The sequence below is a fragment of the Diadema antillarum genome, unplaced genomic scaffold (assembly GCF_040938485.1).
Source record: "Diadema antillarum isolate AM-2024a unplaced genomic scaffold, OU_Dant_1.0 seq00000786_RagTag, whole genome shotgun sequence".
NCBI classification, from domain to species: domain Eukaryota; kingdom Metazoa; phylum Echinodermata; class Echinoidea; order Diadematoida; family Diadematidae; genus Diadema; species Diadema antillarum.
Genome location: NW_027271674.1, coordinates 145,388 through 164,311, shown reverse-complemented (window position 1 = coordinate 164,311; position 18,924 = coordinate 145,388). Strand labels below are relative to the sequence as shown.

At 38.8% G+C, this 18,924-nt stretch overlaps 1 protein-coding gene across 1 annotated transcript; it reads right to left on the bottom strand.

The window, feature by feature from the left end:
• Positions 1 to 3,686: 3,686 nt before the first annotated feature.
• Positions 3,687 to 18,531, bottom strand: LOC139739184 (arylsulfatase I-like). Its single transcript, XM_071649798.1, has 11 exons — positions 18,409 to 18,531; positions 14,375 to 14,578; positions 13,371 to 13,530; positions 12,225 to 12,337; positions 9,738 to 9,857; positions 8,923 to 9,051; positions 8,453 to 8,582; positions 7,143 to 7,497; positions 6,310 to 6,461; positions 5,456 to 5,617; positions 3,687 to 4,295 (listed from the first exon to the last, which is right to left on the bottom strand). The coding sequence occupies exons 2-11, from the start codon at positions 14,495 to 14,497 to the stop codon at positions 4,147 to 4,149; spliced, it is 1,593 nt and encodes a 530-aa protein (XP_071505899.1). The 5' UTR covers positions 14,498 to 14,578; positions 18,409 to 18,531; the 3' UTR covers positions 3,687 to 4,146.
• Between the last annotated feature and the right edge of the window lie 393 nt (positions 18,532 to 18,924).

Genomic DNA, 18,924 nt, shown 5'->3' with positions numbered 1-18,924 from the left:
TCTTTAACCCGTTGAGGACGGTTTGATTTTGCTACAACACGCATTTCCCGTAGACACCTGCCCGAGTATACTCGGGACTCGTCCTCAACGGGTTAAGGTAAAGGGTGCATATTCTATGTAAAATAAGTAAGTTTTCATGCGGGAACTTGGGTGTCCGGAAACCCAACCCCCCATTATACTTACACTGTATGTGCGGGACTTCCGCGAGTGCGACGTGCGTAAATGTTTGGGATGAACATCTTCGGACGTCTTGACCCACAAAGGTACGTGAAAAACGCTGGAAAATGATGTTAGTCTTCGAATTTTCGACCCATTTTATAAAACAAATGATGCACAGGATTATTTCGTGGCGTTAGTGGAGGCGTAGCTCACTCTCGGGTATTTACAATGTAGTGCAACATGCACTCGGCTTCGCCTCGTGCATGTTTCACAATTGTAAATACCCTCGAGTGCACCACGCCTACACTAACACACTCTATCCTGTGCATCATTTGTATATTAACTGTGGATATGTTTGAGCTTATGAAATCAAAACATTTTTCACATAAAAGATAACACATGTGTATAGTCGTATTGAATAGTCCATTATGTAAAAGATGCAATACTGTTTGTGTAGGGCCTTTAGTTTGCTCTTCATACAGTATCATACACACACAAAAATCCACTTTTGAATATTAAAGATTTTTTGTAAAACATATAACGTATTTATAATGAAAAAACGATTATTACAGTGCACTTTCACACAAATCATGCAGTTCAACTCAATGGCTGACGTACAAATATTCACTGTATGCGCAGTCATCCATTCTGCAGATACGTTATTGACAGTAATACATGTACTACGTAAGTCATATACAATGTACTTCTAGATACCTGTACATGTATAAGAATTAAGCAAGAGGCAATACATGTAAGTACAAACAATGAAGTCCATCTGATATAAGTGGTATTGGCAAATCATGATTTCATGCCAATGATGTCATACTGGTAAATCTGTAAAATGCCCATTATGAACATAAAAAAGAAAGAAAGAAAAGGCTTGGCTGCCATTCACTTGTATGGTAAATGAAGCAATAAGGCCTACTTGCATGCCACAAGAGATTCAACCCAATTTTTTTTTTTCACAGCATGGTTCATAGGATGAGATGAGTTGGTGTTGGTAGTCTTACATTTCATTAAGAATTTTAACATTACACTTCTTATGTTAACAATCTTTATTATTTGTATATATAATGTATATACAACACACCGAGGCATTACTCACTTGTCAAGGCATTTAATGCAACGACTCTCTTACAGCTGACAACATAAGGCACTTGAGGATGAACTACACTCGTACATGCCTGACTATGATATTAGTCATTGATTTCAAATGATTACCAAGGTATAGTGTTCAGGTTTTTGTTTTGTTTTTTCTTTTTCTTTTTCAGCACAATGCCACAGGATGAGAAAGGATGCATTCATTGGAATGCCAAATGACAAGATGCACTAATTTGTTTGTTTGTTTGTTTTCTTCACTCTCCCCCACTGTGCTAAAAGGACAGATTAATAAAACAAAAGCAGAGTTGTCAATGCCTAACAGAAGCATGTCTTCACATATTGTCAGATCTCATTGCCTTTATTCCTTGATTGCTAATTTACAACCTCTGCAAACAGCCACTTGTACCAGCAATGCTGCACATGACTACTGTAAAAGTGGTTTCTTTCGTGGTCGTTTTATTTTCGCGCTTTTCGCGCTTTGAGGTTGAACCGCGAATTTGACATCACACGAAAATGTTTTGAACTCGCCGCTTCTTACAACGCTATTGCGCACAGGCACACACAAAGATTCTGCGCATTAAGTGTATTGATGGTCAACACACACACAGCGATACCGCGCAATGTAGGTGCAAGCATGTTATAAAGTACTCGAGAGACGGGATTTCAGGTAAGCCTGCCTTTATTGTAATTTCTATTTGATAAACAAAAGAATAATTGGATTATAGTTTGGGTTTTCATGTGCAAAATAAAACAGTTTTTGCCGACTGTGAATTCACAGATTTAGCCGACCACGAATTTAAACACACGCGAAAAAGTCAGCACTGTACGCGAAAGAAACCACTTTTACAGTACTACCTAATTGACAACCAAACTACATAATTGACAACCAAATTCACCTAAAATGTAAACATAATAATCTATTCATAACGACAGTAGTGTATGATATAGGCCCTAATGTAATCTTTGAAAAGAATTATGCATAAGTCTCACTGGAAATAAATCACCAATAATCACGACCAGCAAGTCTGCCCTTGTCCAAATATATTCAATATGGAAGCAATCTTTGGGGTACATCTTAAAGGAGGTATTACAATCATATGTAAATTACATGAAGGAATAAAAAATGTAAAGCAACTGACAGCATCAAAAAACAACATAAGAATGTCACTTATATTTCACAATAATGGCCTAAAGGTGGTCAAAATATAAGACCTTGGACCATTTTGAAGACATCTGAAGTAGATGTACCAGGTTTTAATAGCACTTTATCAACAAGTTGTGTAGGAGCAGCAGAAATGAGTGGCATAGGCAGACATCCAGCGGTCTCAAGGTACATGTACATTAGGTCTATATAAAGATGAGGGGTCTTTGGTATTTAACGCATTGTTGGCTTTAACCCCTTAGCCACTTACAACGTACTTGCCTGTGGCTGCCATCTTGAACAACATTGAACCCCCTGCACACTATCTTGCACACATTGTGTGTGTGTGTGTGTGTGCGGGGGGGGGGGGGGGGGGGGGGGGGGGGGGGGTCATGGTTTATGAAAACTGGTGTAATTCTTTGGTTCCCCATTCCACACTATGTTGGAATTTGACCTCCATGAAGGCAAAAACCACTTTGTCTTAACCCATGAAAGGTAGGGTGTAATTAAAATGAATAGATGTTGACAATGCAAGACATTTCTAGGTTATAAGGGGTTAAACATATAAATAATATATATGAAACAGGTATAGTAAGTGGGCAAGAAAAGAAAAAACTAGCAGCTTGGTTATTGCAACTGTTCAGCAGCTCTTACACGGAAACAGAAATGCTTGCAGCGTACATCACATTTTACAAAACTTGCACATAAAAGAAAGAAGAAATAATTCTTTGGCCATCTGCAGGTCGCTAGCATAATACAATATCAAACATAATATCTCAAGTGGAATGCAAAATATTGCACTTGTTCATGATAAATACTGTATAAGCTATTATTTCCACTAACAGATATTTTCACATACGATGTGGTCACAGACATTTTTGAGATGTTATTTTTGCGAATTGATACCAAGGCTATTGTAAATGCACAATTATCCTTGCACAAGGTGACATTTTCGGTTGTCGTTGAATTCGCGGTCCAACAGCGATTTGCAAAATTTTCAAAAATTATACCCTCGCAAAAATAACAGCTTATACATCAACTCTGTATTCAAAGACTCCAATAGGCTTGTGTGCTGAATGACGGCTATGTCTGCAAAGCAGACAGCAAATAAATTGTGTCATCATCTGGCAGATGTCTGATAAGAGTCAGACCTTCTCTAGCACTAGTCTCACTCAAAAGGTGTGAGACTCACACCTCAAAAACAATAAAGAAAAACACTAAAGAATCCAAAACATCCATTTTCGATGTATTTTCAGCATTAGATATGGAATGGGTTAAGATAGATATCAGTATTCTAGTCCCTCACAAGCCTTTTTCCAAAAGCTAGCATTCAAAGGAAACTATGGATTGCCGGGAAATGATCTAGACCATGGAATCAGTCATACACACATTGCAATCTGCAAAAATCAATCAAGCACTGACCTTGACTAGACTGCATACAAATTGTGATAAGATATTAAAGTACATGCCTCTCCTGATGAAAGGTCTGCTAAAGGATCAAAAGCTCAGGCCCCTTTAGACTCAAAGATATGAACATCTGTATCTTTTTGAGTGCGTAACATGATTTAGACTGACTGAATGTTATGATATACTTTAATTGTCAATAAAATGATGATGTCAATTTCAACACACTTTTGTGTCCTCATCAACCTCTTTTATATTTTGCTCTTCGAGGACACCATACTGGAAGATGAGAAGAAACATGGTGAAATGGCACACCCTGAATGCAGCTAGGAGGGTCAAGGTTATGACCCGCTTCCTCCTACATCCACCCAGGGCACCCAGCAGTGGTCATGGTACTTGGGGTCACTGTTGGGGTCACTGTCCTTTATTTTTGGTGGCACCATAGTTTGACGGTACTCTTCTAGTCTGATCAGAAGTAACTCCAGGATATCTGAGAGGGAAGAAACACAAATATGTATCCATACACAGATAATATTTGATATGGCAGGCCATGACCCAGTGTAAATAAACCCAGTTACAGCATTACGTAGTGCCATCTTGTGTGAATGTACGTACACATTGGCAGCAGCTTATGATACTTTCAGTAAAGTACAGAGAAACTTTTGAGAGATCTGAGGTTAAGTCCTACAAAAGTTGCTTACCTATTACACTGTTGCAGTTTAATGATACTAAACCAGCAAGTCAAAATGCCACAACAACTTTTCTGTACTGAATACAATCATCATAATTACATCTGCCAAGGGAGGAGGTTATGTTTTCGTTACTGTTTGTTTGTTTGTTTGTTTGTTTGTCTGCGTGCAAAATAACTCAAAAAGTAGTTAATGGATTTTGATGAAACTTACAGGAAAGGTTGAGAATTACACAAGTAACAAATGATTAAATTTTGGTACTGATCCGATAATTTTGGGGGAATTTATGAAGGATTTATGATATTTTGACAGGGTCAATGAACTTGGGAGTTCAAGCTACGCATTTCTGAGGTTTTCAAACACGCACTAAAGTGTGTGCTCTAGTTTCTGCTACGGCGAGATGTGCCACCCAGCTAAGGGTTTATGACGTAACAAAGGTTTTCTATATTGGAAAATCGGGCGATTGTTCAGCATGTACAGTGTATACCTATGGGTGGAAATCACAGATCTCTATGGAAGAGCCCAAAGAACTTTTCCCCAGTGGTTGAGAGGAGAAACATCTCTTTGGGAAGAGCAAAATCATCAGTGGAAAGTAGCTGCTTGGCAGAGGTCTGCACTCTTAAAGTGCTTTTCTAGTTGTATTATTTTGTATTCATCACTGACCATCATTCATGCTATCATCATTTTCACTAGCATGAGACATGGTACATGTACAACCATGACATACCAGTACCTTACATTCGTGATGAAAGATAAAGTTTAGGCCTATGTATTTTCTCTAATTTCCAGAAAGAAGTAGATTTCTCTGTTCCTCCCCGTTTTAAGTTCCTCTCGTACCAGCACTGGTAATCATCTAAAAAGAATATCAAACACATATTAAGTTTATTGCTCTTCCTCATTTCTTTGTTCCATTTTCTACTCCTCCTGAAGTGGTTTCCTGGAGGATTTTTACCAAACTAACCTTGGTTCCAGTCTGCAATGTTATAATATTCACATGGGTCATTGCGGATGTTGAAGAGACACGGTTTCTTCAAAGGCTGGCAGTTTTCTGATGCGTTGGACGGCTTTGGCGGACAGCTGACAACGAAGGAGCCAGGGACAGGCTCTCTGGTTTCAAGCTCCTCTGTAATAAAAAGGTAAAGATTAGGTTTGCCTGACATCTAAGGGGAATAATTGTGACCCTGCATCACAAAACGAACAAAAAGTTGCCAGATATGGAATTTTAGTTGAGGGCAGATTCTTAAAGAGCAGACTCTAACCTTTAAAATGATGTATAACTAAAGTCAAATGGACTTCCCTAAGCTATCTAAATACTAGAAAGGAAGTACACACTCTGGAAAAGTGTGAACTGAGGCTCTGAAGTACAGGGCCTATTCAAGCGCTTAATCTTAACCAAGCCATGCGAGCTGTGCAATGAAAGGGACAAAACACAGGAAGTAAACCACTGGAGGAACAACAATGAAGGGATTACCAAATTAATCTGATATTGAGCATGTTCTATTAACACATTCAGTCTGTATAATTAATGCTAACATTCAAAGCAGCAGAGTTATCCTTTCAAAAGTTATAGACTTGAAAGGGAATAGCAATTTCAGAATGTCATGGTCAAAGGAGGGATAATATCCCGATCTGATGGCATACGAAAAGACAGAATCTTGGCTCCTTGTGAAATTCATGAAAATTTTTGGTTTTACAGTTTCTATCAAACACACATAATTCTCTCCTTTGGGATGCAAAAGACCAAGCTATATCCACAATAATCTTCAGAAGAATTAAGAGGAGAATCAAAGAAGTCCCCACTGGCCCAGTACTTACCCAGTGAGACACCCTCTGGAGGATACCAGCTCCCCCAGTAGTCCCCGTAGGACATTCCAACAATGACCTTGTACTCCCCAACAGTCAAGGCTGAGAAGTTCCTAATAGGGTCAATATTGTGCAACACCTCTTTCCTGGGAGACGGCTCCCCGCTGCATTTGTCAGTGATCAAAGTTAGAGAACGATTCATAATTAATTGATGCGATTATGACATTTATATTCATTGGTGTTTATCATAATCAAGAAGGTTGTGGGTGTCAAAAGTACCATTTTGGAATATGGTTTCTTTGATTATTTTTGTAGGTATGGTGAAACTTGAAAGTGATCAAACTTTATGCAGCTACAAGCAAGATACTTATTGAGGAGGAAGAAGAGGAAAAGAAGGAGGAGGAGGAGGAGGAAGAGGGGGGAGGAGATGGAGAAGGAGGAGGAGGAGGAGGAGAAAGAGGAGGAGGAGGAGAAGGAGGAGGAGGAGAAGGAGGAGGAGGAGGAGGAGGAGAAGGAGGAGGAGGAGAAAGAAGAGGAGGAGGAGAAAGAGGAGGAGGAGGAGGAGGAGGAGAAAGAGGAGGAGTAGGAGAAGGAGAAGGAGGAGGAGGAAGAGGAGGAGAAGGAGGAGGAGGAGGAGAAAGAGGAAGAGGAGGAGAAGGAGGAGGAGGAGGAGGAGAAAGAAGAGGAGGAGGAGAAAGAGGAGGAGGAGGAGGAGAAGGATGAAGAAGAGGAGGAGGAGGAGGAGAAAGAGGAGGAGGAGGAGAAGGAGGAGGAGGAGGAGGAGAAGGAGGAGGAGGAGGAGAAGGGAGGAGGAGGAGGAGGAGAATCTCTAGCTGTGCACATACCGTGATAGCATCCCCCAGACGTCCATCCCGTCCAGATTCCTGAGCTGACCAACGTCGCCCCCCGCCAGCCCATAGAGCGTTGGTAGCCAATCACACACATGCATCATTCCCTCGCTCATGCGGCCCGGTTTCTCAATGGGGGCGCCCCAGACGAAACCCACTCCCCTCACACCCCCTTCCCACGTTGTGTCCTTGACTCCCCTTAGCGGCCAATTATTGGCGTGATTGTAGTCGAAGCCATGCGCTGGACCCCCATTATCCGTGGTGAAGACTACAATAGTGTTGCCATAGAGGGCACTCTCCCTCAGTGTCTGGGTGATGTTGCCTATCGAGTCATCCAGTGCCGCCACCATTGCTGTTGGGGATGCAAAATAATGTTAGGAGATGTTTCCACACACATGATTAATTTCACAATCTTATTGCACTCTTTTGACAGAGACAAAAAACAGCAATTACAAAAAATTATGCACATCATTATTTTTTTCTGTTTATCATGCAGTATTAAACATGAATCATTTATCAATACAGTGTATATGCTGTTACATGACAATTCTGTTCATATGATGATATGCACATGATCCTAAAGAAAATTGGTACTCTTCTGTTCATTTGATTCCACTTTTAATAATCTATGACTTTAACCAATTAATGGGATGGGATATATCAACCTAACAACAGAGTGGGTTGTCAGTATTTCAGTGGAATCTCATCGTAAAGATGACAGATATGTGATAAAAATAACCGTTAACAAGGTAATTTTAGAGATCCCAACTCTCTATATTGATTTCAATAATTATTGTACTTTGATACAGTAAGAAACCTGATACAACAACATATTAGGCAATTGATGGTTTTTGGCTTCCCATTATTGAGTATATTTCTGTACTACATCAAAGTGTATGTAGATCTTGGAATTTACTTTGCTCAATTTTCACTAATAAATTATGTTCATTTCTGGTCAATTTTCCTTTGTTTGAATATATTAGATGTTATTCTGTAACATCTTCTCATTACACCGAGACACAAGTTTGTCACATATTTCGTACGTAGTACATAACATATCCATCCATATATATATATATATATATATATATATATATATATTTCTTCTTTCTGTGCCTTGTGTCTCCTGCTCAATCCATGTTACATTGTTCATTAATGGATAAAGAATGTTGAAAAAAAAAAGAAGAAAAAAGAAAAGCTTGAGCTTTCCTAGCTGTCAAAATCTTTTATTCCCATTGGTAGCATGTTATTGTCCAATGTCTACAGCATTTTACGACAGCAATTTCATGAGGGATAATTATACACACCTGCAAATATTCTCCTATTCTCATCTGTGATGTTTGGGAACTTGAGGTAGTAGCGGTGGGGGGCCTGTAGGCGATGGCCTGGATAGTTAGCACTGTGCACAGCTTGTTGGGCGAGGTAGATAAAAAGTGGCTGTAAATGAATAAAAAAAGGCAAGAAAGAAGAAATAAATTACTATACCGTGTACAGGGGCGGATCCAGGAATTCTGTAAAGGGGGGGGGGGGGGGGCGTGGCTAATATTTCTGGTGCCACTTCCGGGTTTCATTTTTTTTTTTCTTTTTTTTTAACGAAAAATAAAGGAGGTGGCGTGCGCCGGTTGCGCCCCCCTCTGGATCCGCCACTGCATGTATGTTAATTTAGATATGAAAATACATTGGTTATAATCACAAAAATATGTCAGGTTTTGAAACTAGTTGAGTATTGCAGTAATCTCCACTTTCTTCATCATCATCTGCAGCAAATGCTACTAACCTCTTCTGGGTTGTGGTTCCGAATGATGTCTTGGGTCCTTGCAGTGTAGAGCTCCGTTGAGTACTGGCCAAACACTGGCTTGTAGACTGACCCACTGACATGGAAGTCAAATCCAGTCATTGTATAGTTCTGCCAAAGTGGACAAACAAGCAATTGTTATATAAAAGCTGTGACTCTAACAAAATAAGACACAAAATAAAGATAACATAAAGATAAATACATGCAAACCATTCTGGACAGTATATAACATATTGTAGAATGCAACTTTTAGAAAAGGCTCAGAGTATCTACCGGTATGCACAATATAACAGGTCTTCCCTGTACATACAATGCAATAACACATAATTTCAAACCTTAAATCAAGGGTAATATCAAGGTTTTTGAAAAATGTAAGAATTTTTTTTTGAAAAAGGAAAAAATTCTGGTGATTTTAACACATAGTCTGAGCAACATGTGCACAGACTTATACAGAAAAGACAAACAGAAAATCAGACTAAAATCAACAGCATATCATGGCTGTTTACAAGTAAGCTTCAAAAACTTACTAACTACATGATTTCTTTTTTTACTATTTTTTTTTTTACTCTGAGTTTTGCAGGTTGTGAGTCTTTAAATCTTGTACTGTAAACAAAACCACTGTTAGATATTCCATAGGTGACAGGATAAACATTTGTTGACATTTAAGCATCTTATCTTTTTTGCTATGAGCTTGAACATGGCTTACTTTGATAAATCAGACAAGAAACAACTGCAAAAGGAAGAAAAAAAACCCAACAACACAAGAGCAACAAAACCTAGAAAAGTTTTTTCCTTACACTTCGCACAACTTGAGTTTCATGGGTGTAGTAGTCTTGCTGCCCGGAGTAATATCCAAAATATGACTCAAATCCACGTTGGCTGGGTATGTGCTCTCTGGTATAAAACCCTAAGTGCCACTGAATGTGGGAGGGGGGACAGACAAAATCAATGTAATACAGTGTTAGTAATACAAATCTGAGAAAGGCTCTCTTTCTCCTTTACTCTCCCCATAGCATTAAAGGCTGATAAGTTGCATTTTATATTCCAGGATGACCATCACCCTAAATCAAAATGTGACAGTGCATCACAAACAAACAAAAAGTTGCACCCCTTGATTTTACATGAGGACTCAAAAATGTGAAATGGGTCAACCAAGTCAATATTGGGTTTTTCATATTTTCTGAAGGAACTACCCTTCTTCTACACTGTTTTAAAGGTTGGGATCATAAAATGAATGGGAAAATACATTTTCCGCAACTTTTCCACAACTTTGAAGAGTAGCGAGACGGGTATTGACGCCCATTTTCATTTCCTGATAACCCCTTTGCACACTCTTCACTTTCAAGTCTAGTAACTTTTGAAGAGATAATGCTACTGCTTTGAAAGTTGACATTTATCATGGACAGAATGTGCTCTTAGAGCATATTCCATTTCAGCCTAATCTGATAATGTCTTCATTGTTGTTGCTCCAGTGGTTTTACACCCTGCTTTTTGTCCCATTCATCAGATTTAGCACAGTTTGATGGAGATTAGGGCTTGAATAGACCCTGTACTTCAGGGTATCTTTTTTTGAGTTCACACTTTTCCAGAGTGCAAGCTTTCTATCCAATATTTAGATAGAGTGGGATAGTCCATTTCAATTGAGCTATACATCATTTTAAAGCTTAGAGTCTACTCTTTCAGAATCTGCAACTTTTTGTTGGTTTTGTGATGCGTGGTCACAAATACTAGATAAAAGGGAGAGAGAGAGAGGGAGAGAGAGGACAAAGAAACAGGGTGGAGAGTTAAAGGGCCCTTGATGTTCCCCTTGACTTTTACATTGCATTGTACTTTAAATAACCTCAAACAATATACAGTCTGTGAAAATGTGGTAGTGGTTTGGGCCACATGCTTTGCTGTGAATACTGTCTTGTGATGTGTTTCTCATAATGTAATGTCTCCCACATTTCATTAAGGAGGCTAGCTGACCTGCTGGACTCAGAAAGAAAATTGTCTTCTGACATGTTTTTCTATCTTTATGATTGTTTTGTAGATCATGTAACGACATGGGTGTTCACCCTAACTAGGCCGGGGGGGGGGGGGCCTCCGAGGCCCCCCCTCGACGTTCCGCGCGATGTATCGCAATCGCAAAAAGGTATCGCCGCGACGTTTCATGACTTTTTTCTTTCGAGTCTCCCGCATCTTTTGACACCAAATTTGCGACGCCCGGGCGCGTGGTTTCGAAGTTGCGCATAAATATGTACATGCATGTCAGATAAAAAATTGCTCAAAAACGTTAATTCGTGTACAATTTCAATGCAAACTGCGCGTACTGGCAAATTTCATAAAAGCATGATTATTTGGGTGTTTTATTGATTGAAATCAATGAATAACATATTTTCTTGTTCGAAGCGATGTCGCGGACACATTTCATCGAAAAAACAATGAAAAACATAAAGTCGAAAAAACAACGAAATACATAAGAAATTCAAAAAAACAATAAAATACTTCAGAATTTTTCTGATATCACAATCTTTTTTTATTACATTTGCTAAGGACACTAAAAAGAATATTTACACAAAAAGTGTGCCTGTTTTGAGCTTTTTTGTGTGATTTATACCAAATAATCTGATTTTATGCATCATCATGCATAAATTAGCATAATTTAGCATAAATGATGATTTAAAAAAAAGTCAACTTCATGGTATTTTAGATTACATCATAGGCAATGTGTGTGCCAATTTTCGTCGCGATCACGCGGTCGACGGCCGAGATCTGGAGGAGGGGCCTGGGAGCCCCCCCCCCCCCCCCCCCCCCCCCCCCCCCCGGCTCTATCAACTACCTAAATAGCCCGGCCTAGTTAGGGTTAAATCTAATACCGATCAAGTGTCAATAGAGGACCATACCGACAAGTGTAGAAAATATGTATTGACACTTAGTGTTGAAAAATGTTAACCTCGCCCTTCACTGCAGCTGATGATATTATGACATTGTGCTGTTGTTAATTCAACAGTGACAACAGTTGATTCAATATTGCTGCTGGTGTTAATGCCAAAGCTAAAACACCAACCCAGCTTCAATAGGAGACCATACCAACTATTGTTACTGTGAACACCAGCTCGGTGTTTCATGTTTAATACCCATTTTTTTTTTTTCCAGCGTAGCATGGGTGATGTATTTGGGATCACATGCTGTTGAACGAGGGTCACAGAAAACTCTAGAGCTGTCTCAGCTAAGTGGTGACTACTGTACTTCAGTCACACTACTATCACAGAGCAGAGAAATTGTGTCACGAGTACACTTACTTTTCCAACCATGTGAGTTCTATAACCAAGTCTTCTGAGATACTGTGGCATTGTAGTTTCATTCAGTCCGAGGGCGTATGGCATATCAGCAGTAATTGTTCCAGTCTGAAGCCCTATGACAAAGTGTATCAGAAGATGTAGAATATGTACGTTTGAGTTAGCAGACATAACAATTCAATTCACTACAATTTTTATTTTCCATCCAACAAAGAGTGAAACAAGATATAAAATAATATTAAGCATGTGTGAAACAATCACATGGTTTGACTAATTTCAATCAAGGAAAAAAGAATTAAAAAAGAAAAAGAGAAATTCTCTGTACAGTGCACTCCCGTTATAACGAAATGCTCGGGACCAGCAGTTTTCTTTCGTTATAACGAAATTTCGCTGTAACCGAACAAATACAATATATAACGAAAACAAGGAAGCCAAGCATATATGATATTCTGTTTGTTGCATACTTGTCATACACTGAAAATAAAACAAGTAGTTATTCAATTTCAGATTATTGTATTACCATAACGCAAGTTCCCCTCGAAAACAGTGCGTGACACACCAAGCGAACACACAGTGATGCGTTCGCCCATGCAGAGACGCTATGCTTGTTCCGCTACGTATTTTCGAAAGCGATCCTCAGTTCGTTATAACGGAGCACATTTCTTTTGTTTTTCTTTGTCAGTGGTGCTCGGAAAAGACATCGTTGTAACGAAAATTTCGATATAACCGTGTTCGTAATAAGCGAATTTTGTACCATAGACTTAAATGGCGATAATTTTGGGACCAGAAGTTTTACTTCGTTATAACGAAATTTCGTTATAACCGTGTTCGTTGTAACGGGAGTCCACTGTATTACCAAAATATGTAATTTGGGTTATCAATGTAACTGACTCAATTTGTTGCTGAAGGTTTGTCTTACCTGTAAGAGTAACCTTTTCTTTACCTGTTGTCAAAATTTGGTGGCCTGTCTTGTATAATATTAGCAGTTTTTCTTTGTTGACTTAATTGCTTGACACTTTGCCACTTATACCACAGTTTGGGTTTCAAATTTTTTCGTTCTTTCTTTACTTGTTAAATTTGTTTATATACGAGTGGACATTGGTCTGACCATGTTGAAGATATAGACAGGTCATGCAGCTCAATGTAAACCTGTGTGGATGGGGTGTCGTCCGGTCATGATGGCACTCCTGGTCGGGGTACAGATCGGGGTGACGTAGTAGTTTGTCAGCATCACCCCTTCCTGGGCCAGGGCGTCTATGTTTGGGGTGGGGATCTGGGAGGAGCCATGGAAACTCACATCATTCCATCCCTGCAGGTGGAGCCAGAGAGAGAGAGAGAGAGGAAGGAGATGGGGAAGGGGGGGGGGGGGGGGGGGGGAGGGAGAGAAGGGGGATATGAAGGGGTAGATGGGGGTTGGGTCACAGGAGAGGGATCATCATTATATAGTCATGTTACCATTCAGATTTAATTTAAAGTGAAGTTAAAGTTGGCTGATTTGAAGGATGAGAATATCTAGGGAAGGTTACAGTCTCAGCCATGAGGACTTTGTATGCACTCAAGCAGTTAGCTAATTTTTAAGGCATTTTGACCAGGTTTCCAAAATTGTGTTAAACATTTTGTATAGTTTTCAACAAACTTCAAAAAAAGAACCCTGAATAATATGAGGCCCATAGTAATGCAATTATCTTGAATGCTAGAATGTGGTGAACGTCACCCCGACAAGCACTGACATACTTGTCCATAAAGGGGTGGTACAGTTTTGGTTGAGATTTTCCAGACAAGTGGAAAAGACCACAAAAAAAAAACAACAACAACAGCAACAACAACAAACCAAAACAAAAAATACATATATATTTTCAAGAAATTGCTATTTTATACAAATCGTTTTTAAACTATGGGCTATCAGTTAATGAATCACCTAATATTTGTGACAGTAAGATCTATCTAAATTAAAAGTACCTTACCTCCAGCCGTCATTCGGCAGCTAGAGCACACAAACAGTATCTTTGTTCAATCCACGCAACAACATTTTCCATTGACATATATCCTTTTTTTGTGTGTGTGCTTTTCTGTATCAACTGTGAGTTCGAGTGACTGTTTGCCCTAAACAAAAACAAACAAACAAACACAAAACTACCCCAAATCTGACTTACCAGGTCATCTGCTACAATGAAAATGATATTTGGTGGCTGAGCTGCAAGACTGCCTGGAAAGAAGACTAGCAGGAGAGTGAAAATGAAGAAAGACACAGTACTGCTGACTGCCGACTCCAACATGGTTTTGCCAGTACAAGGCTGTGTATTAGGTTTCAATCCTTACTGCTCATCCCTGGATAATATTACAAAGGACATCTGTGCCTGTGAAATATACCATCAAGGATGAAAAGAAAAAAGTATTGTTAAGATGCAGTTGCTCTTTCACTGATATTGACAAAAGATCTATAACTACAGGGCCGGCGCAGCGTTTTCAAAAGTGTGGGGGCCCACTTCCGGGTTTCATGAGCTAACAAGCAAAAAAAAAAAAAAAAGGTCCTCAGCTCATCTCTCCCCGTGCACAAAAAGTGCGAGGGCCCGGGCCCCAACGGCCACCACGGCTGCGCTGGCCATGAACTAATGGCACAGGCCAAATATATGTTCCACAATAAACATGATGTATAATCAGAACAGGATTTTCTTTAACAAAGTAACAGACAATTTTAACCCTATAAAAAGGCCGGGGGGAGGGGGTTGAATCGACCTACCCCCTTCCCCTCCCCCCTTGCCATTTTTCGGGACTACTCAGCTCCACCGTGCGGAATGTTTTTTTACCGCGTCGTTCGCTGACTTTTTACTTTCAAGTCTTTCGCATCTTTTGACACCATTTTCGCAAAAATCGCGCATACTGTTACGATGCTGCACAGCCCTTTATACATGCCTGTCAGACTAAAAATGGCGCAAAAACGTGATTTTATGTGTAAAGTCTATGCAAATGGAGTGTTCTCTTCTTATTCATATGATTACTTTCACTTTCGTAGGCTGAAACTGATTAAAAACTTTAATAATTATGCTTGAAATAGGTTCTGTCACAAATTTTGTGAAAATAAAATGATAAAACAACAGGTCGAAAAAACAAAGAAAAACATAAAAAATTCAAAAAAGGTTCTACATAAGAAATTGATTTTGATACATTTTTTAGTACATTTAAGTTAGGAATGCTAACGTTACAAAGAATGCTATCACCAAAAGTTAGGAATCCAGGAGCTTTACTTTCTGATTTAGATCAAAATGTATGATTGGAAAGAGTTCCTTATTTCCCCCCCCCCCCCACTAATTTGCACAAAACAAATAAATCCCTACTATTTTTTTTACTAATAATAAACTAAATAAAGGTTATTAATGCTAGGGTTATGTCTCAAAAGGAAGTCTTCCCATAAATGGCAAAACCTTTATTATGTGATATGCCATCAGCATATCACCTCTTGTGATTATCAAAATTGTTATTTTTTTTAATGTATTTATTCATTCTTATTTCTTTCTTCCAGATTTTGTTAGTTGCACTTCTATCAGTTTTCATTATTCAATCATCATGCAAATTTCCATGATCATTAACATTCATACGAAGATTCCGTTAGAAACTTTTCCATGACAATCAGTCATGCATGCCGTCACGTACATAGCTGCCATTTTGTGTTTTTCACATTTGAGTCATATAATTGTCCATATCTTCCTAACTAAACATCATTTTCAAAATTCCTTCAATAGACATAAACTTCAAGTCCATATCTATTGCAAGATTGCAAGCATGACTGCATGCGCATCACGAAGCACACGTACACGTACGTCAAAATTTTAACCCGTTCCTTACGGGAACCTGGTTTACCAGGTTCCCGTGGGAGCAACTGATATACGGGAACCTGGTTTACCAGGTTCCCAAAATGAAGACAAGGGTGCCTGTTTCAGTGGCCTAAATTCATGTTTCTTTGTGTTAAAATGCTCAGAAAAGTGGGTTTGATAAAAAGATCAGAGTTTACTCTATCAGGATTTATTCTCCTTCTGTTTGAAAAATGCATGTTTTACAGTATTATGTACCTTTTCCTGATTTAGTTTTCTGCTTGTTCTGCTGTAAACTCGTACGAACATGTACATAATGATCAAGGCTGAGATCAGTTACAAATGCGGGTTCGCTGACCCCAGTCACCTCATTCAGGTACCTGATTTTGTGTCGAACAAAAGATTCTGAGAGCTCATCAGCGCACGCTCTATTCATACTTTGCACCCGATCGATATTTCCATTGTTCACTGGCACGTGTAGTTGACTGTGGAAAGGGGGAAACAATGAACCGCTTGACTGCCTTCACACAGCTGGATTACCAACCTGTGTGCCTCTCGGTCGACGGGCGAAAAGAGTCTCGTTTGGGGGCATTAAAGGCACTCAGAGAATTGCGGAAGGAACGGGTTAAAATGCTCAAAATTCAACTTTGATCAAACAAGAGTACATGTCAGGCAATTTTGAGCATTTCAAAAATTTCCGCGCGTGCGCATTCGTGTGCGCGTCTTATGTGTGCGCAGCACGTATGGATCGTAGAAATTCAGTTTCTTTGAGTGGTATTGACTGACACTTCGTAAGGATCAATATCCATTCAATTTTAGTCATTTCTGACAAATAACAAGGTCGTGCGAGCAAGTAAAAGTTAGAAATCCGCGCACGCGTCTATGGGCAAATACCGTATGCAAAAATCATGATATTGTTTATTGAGCTCTAGCTCTTCAGAATGCACGGTGACCACCATTTTTCATTACATGTATAGAAAGCTTATGAGTTGTAAATGTGATTTGATGTAGTCATTTGCCCATCCGGATGTCATGACGTTATCATAACGTCATCCCAATTCAAAAAATTGGATTTGAAAAAATTGCAAAACGTTTTTTTAACTTTACATACCATGTTAATATCTCAATAATTTTTTTTTTCAATTTTCTTTGAATTTTGAATACTATGTTATAGCTGAATTATTGCACTATCGATAATATATACAACACTTTTCTTTTTGACAATTGTATCATGGTCAAAACTTCGATTGAAGTTTTGTTTGTCAAACTTAATACTCTGGTTTACATGTTATGTCTATGGGAATTGAATTTTGTGAAAATCTGGAATTGACATGGTAATGTTTTCGGAGCTGTAGCTCATTTATCTTTGATCAATTTTCTCTGAACTTTCAGTATGTTATAGGTGAGACTATACGCTTTTATATGCTTGCCATTTATTTATTTTTATCAGAAGCCGGAATCATGCTGAAATTTTCGATTGAAAATCAAAATTCGGATTGGATTTGGAGAGATTTAAAGTTCTATGTACAAAGTCTATGGGAACCTTTTTAGCTCAATCGGTAAGGCGTTTGCCTCTAATGCAAGGGTCCCGGATTCGATCCCGGTCGCGGCATTTCACTTTTCTTTTTTCTTTTCTTTTTTTTACTTTAGCTTTCTTTTTTCCCCTTTTGCTTTGATAATTTGGATAAAAGACATACACAAATGCTTATATTTTATGTGATTCACCATCGTTTCTTCTTTTTTTTTTCTCTGTTATGAAAAATATGAATGAAATAAAGAATAAGAATAAAATTAAATTAAATTAAATTAAAGTCAATAAAAGTCAATAAAGTTGAACAAAATAGAATATAATTCAATAAAATAAAACAGAAAATAAAATTATATTAAAAAAATGAATAAAATTCAATGAAATTTAATCTACTTATTTTTCATTTGTAAGATTCCAGATTTTGTTGGTTCGACTTCTATCAGTTTTCATCATTCAATGATCATGAAAATTTCCGTGATCATTATATTCATATGAAGTTTCAGTTAGAAACTTTTCACAAAAATCAGTCATGCATGACGTCATGTAGGTGCCATTTTGTGTTTTTCACATTGAGTCACGTAATTGACCTTATCTTCCTAACTAAAATTGGGGCGTGGGGGGGGGGGGTAGGCTAATCTAGTTGGGGGGGGGACATAAGGAACTCTTTTCGACGAAAATTTCAATTTCTGCCTCTTTTTTGTATGCATTCACACACACACACGGGCACAACACCTTTGACACAGCAGCTAGCTGCCCTCCCCATCCCCCCCCCCCCCCCCCCCCCCATTGCCCTTCGTAGCAGCTTTGCAGTGAGGAGCGTGCGTGAAAGCTTACAGAGCAAAATGCTTACCATTCACTGTCAAAGCTGTCGAGTGTTCCTTATACTCTAAACGTATTGAACTGTGTCCAATAAACACTCAGCACTTGAGTACAAAAGCAGTTATTGGGTTCATCAGAGCGCTTCCAGAACTTCCGCTGCTTCAAAGGAACCCAACGTATTGTTAAGGCGCCTATTCTACGTACCTTTATACATAATGTATTGTTGTCGAAAGCACACAGCATGCACACACTCCGTACTCTTGAACTAGGAAACACACAGTTCGTCACATGACTTCAGCACCCTTGCCTTGTTGTCAGGTGATCAGTTGACTAAACAGAGGAGATAACCTTTTTCATGGCGTTTGCTTTCATTTGCAAGTGAAGTTATTTAAAATTGCTTTTTATTCGACCATATTTCACAAATGTATTAACAATATGTAAGTTTCAGGTATAAAATCATATTCACAGTGCAAAAAATAGAGTTGCTCATAGATATTTATTTTTTTTCTAAAGCAATGTATCGTAAATAGATATACAAAAATGAATG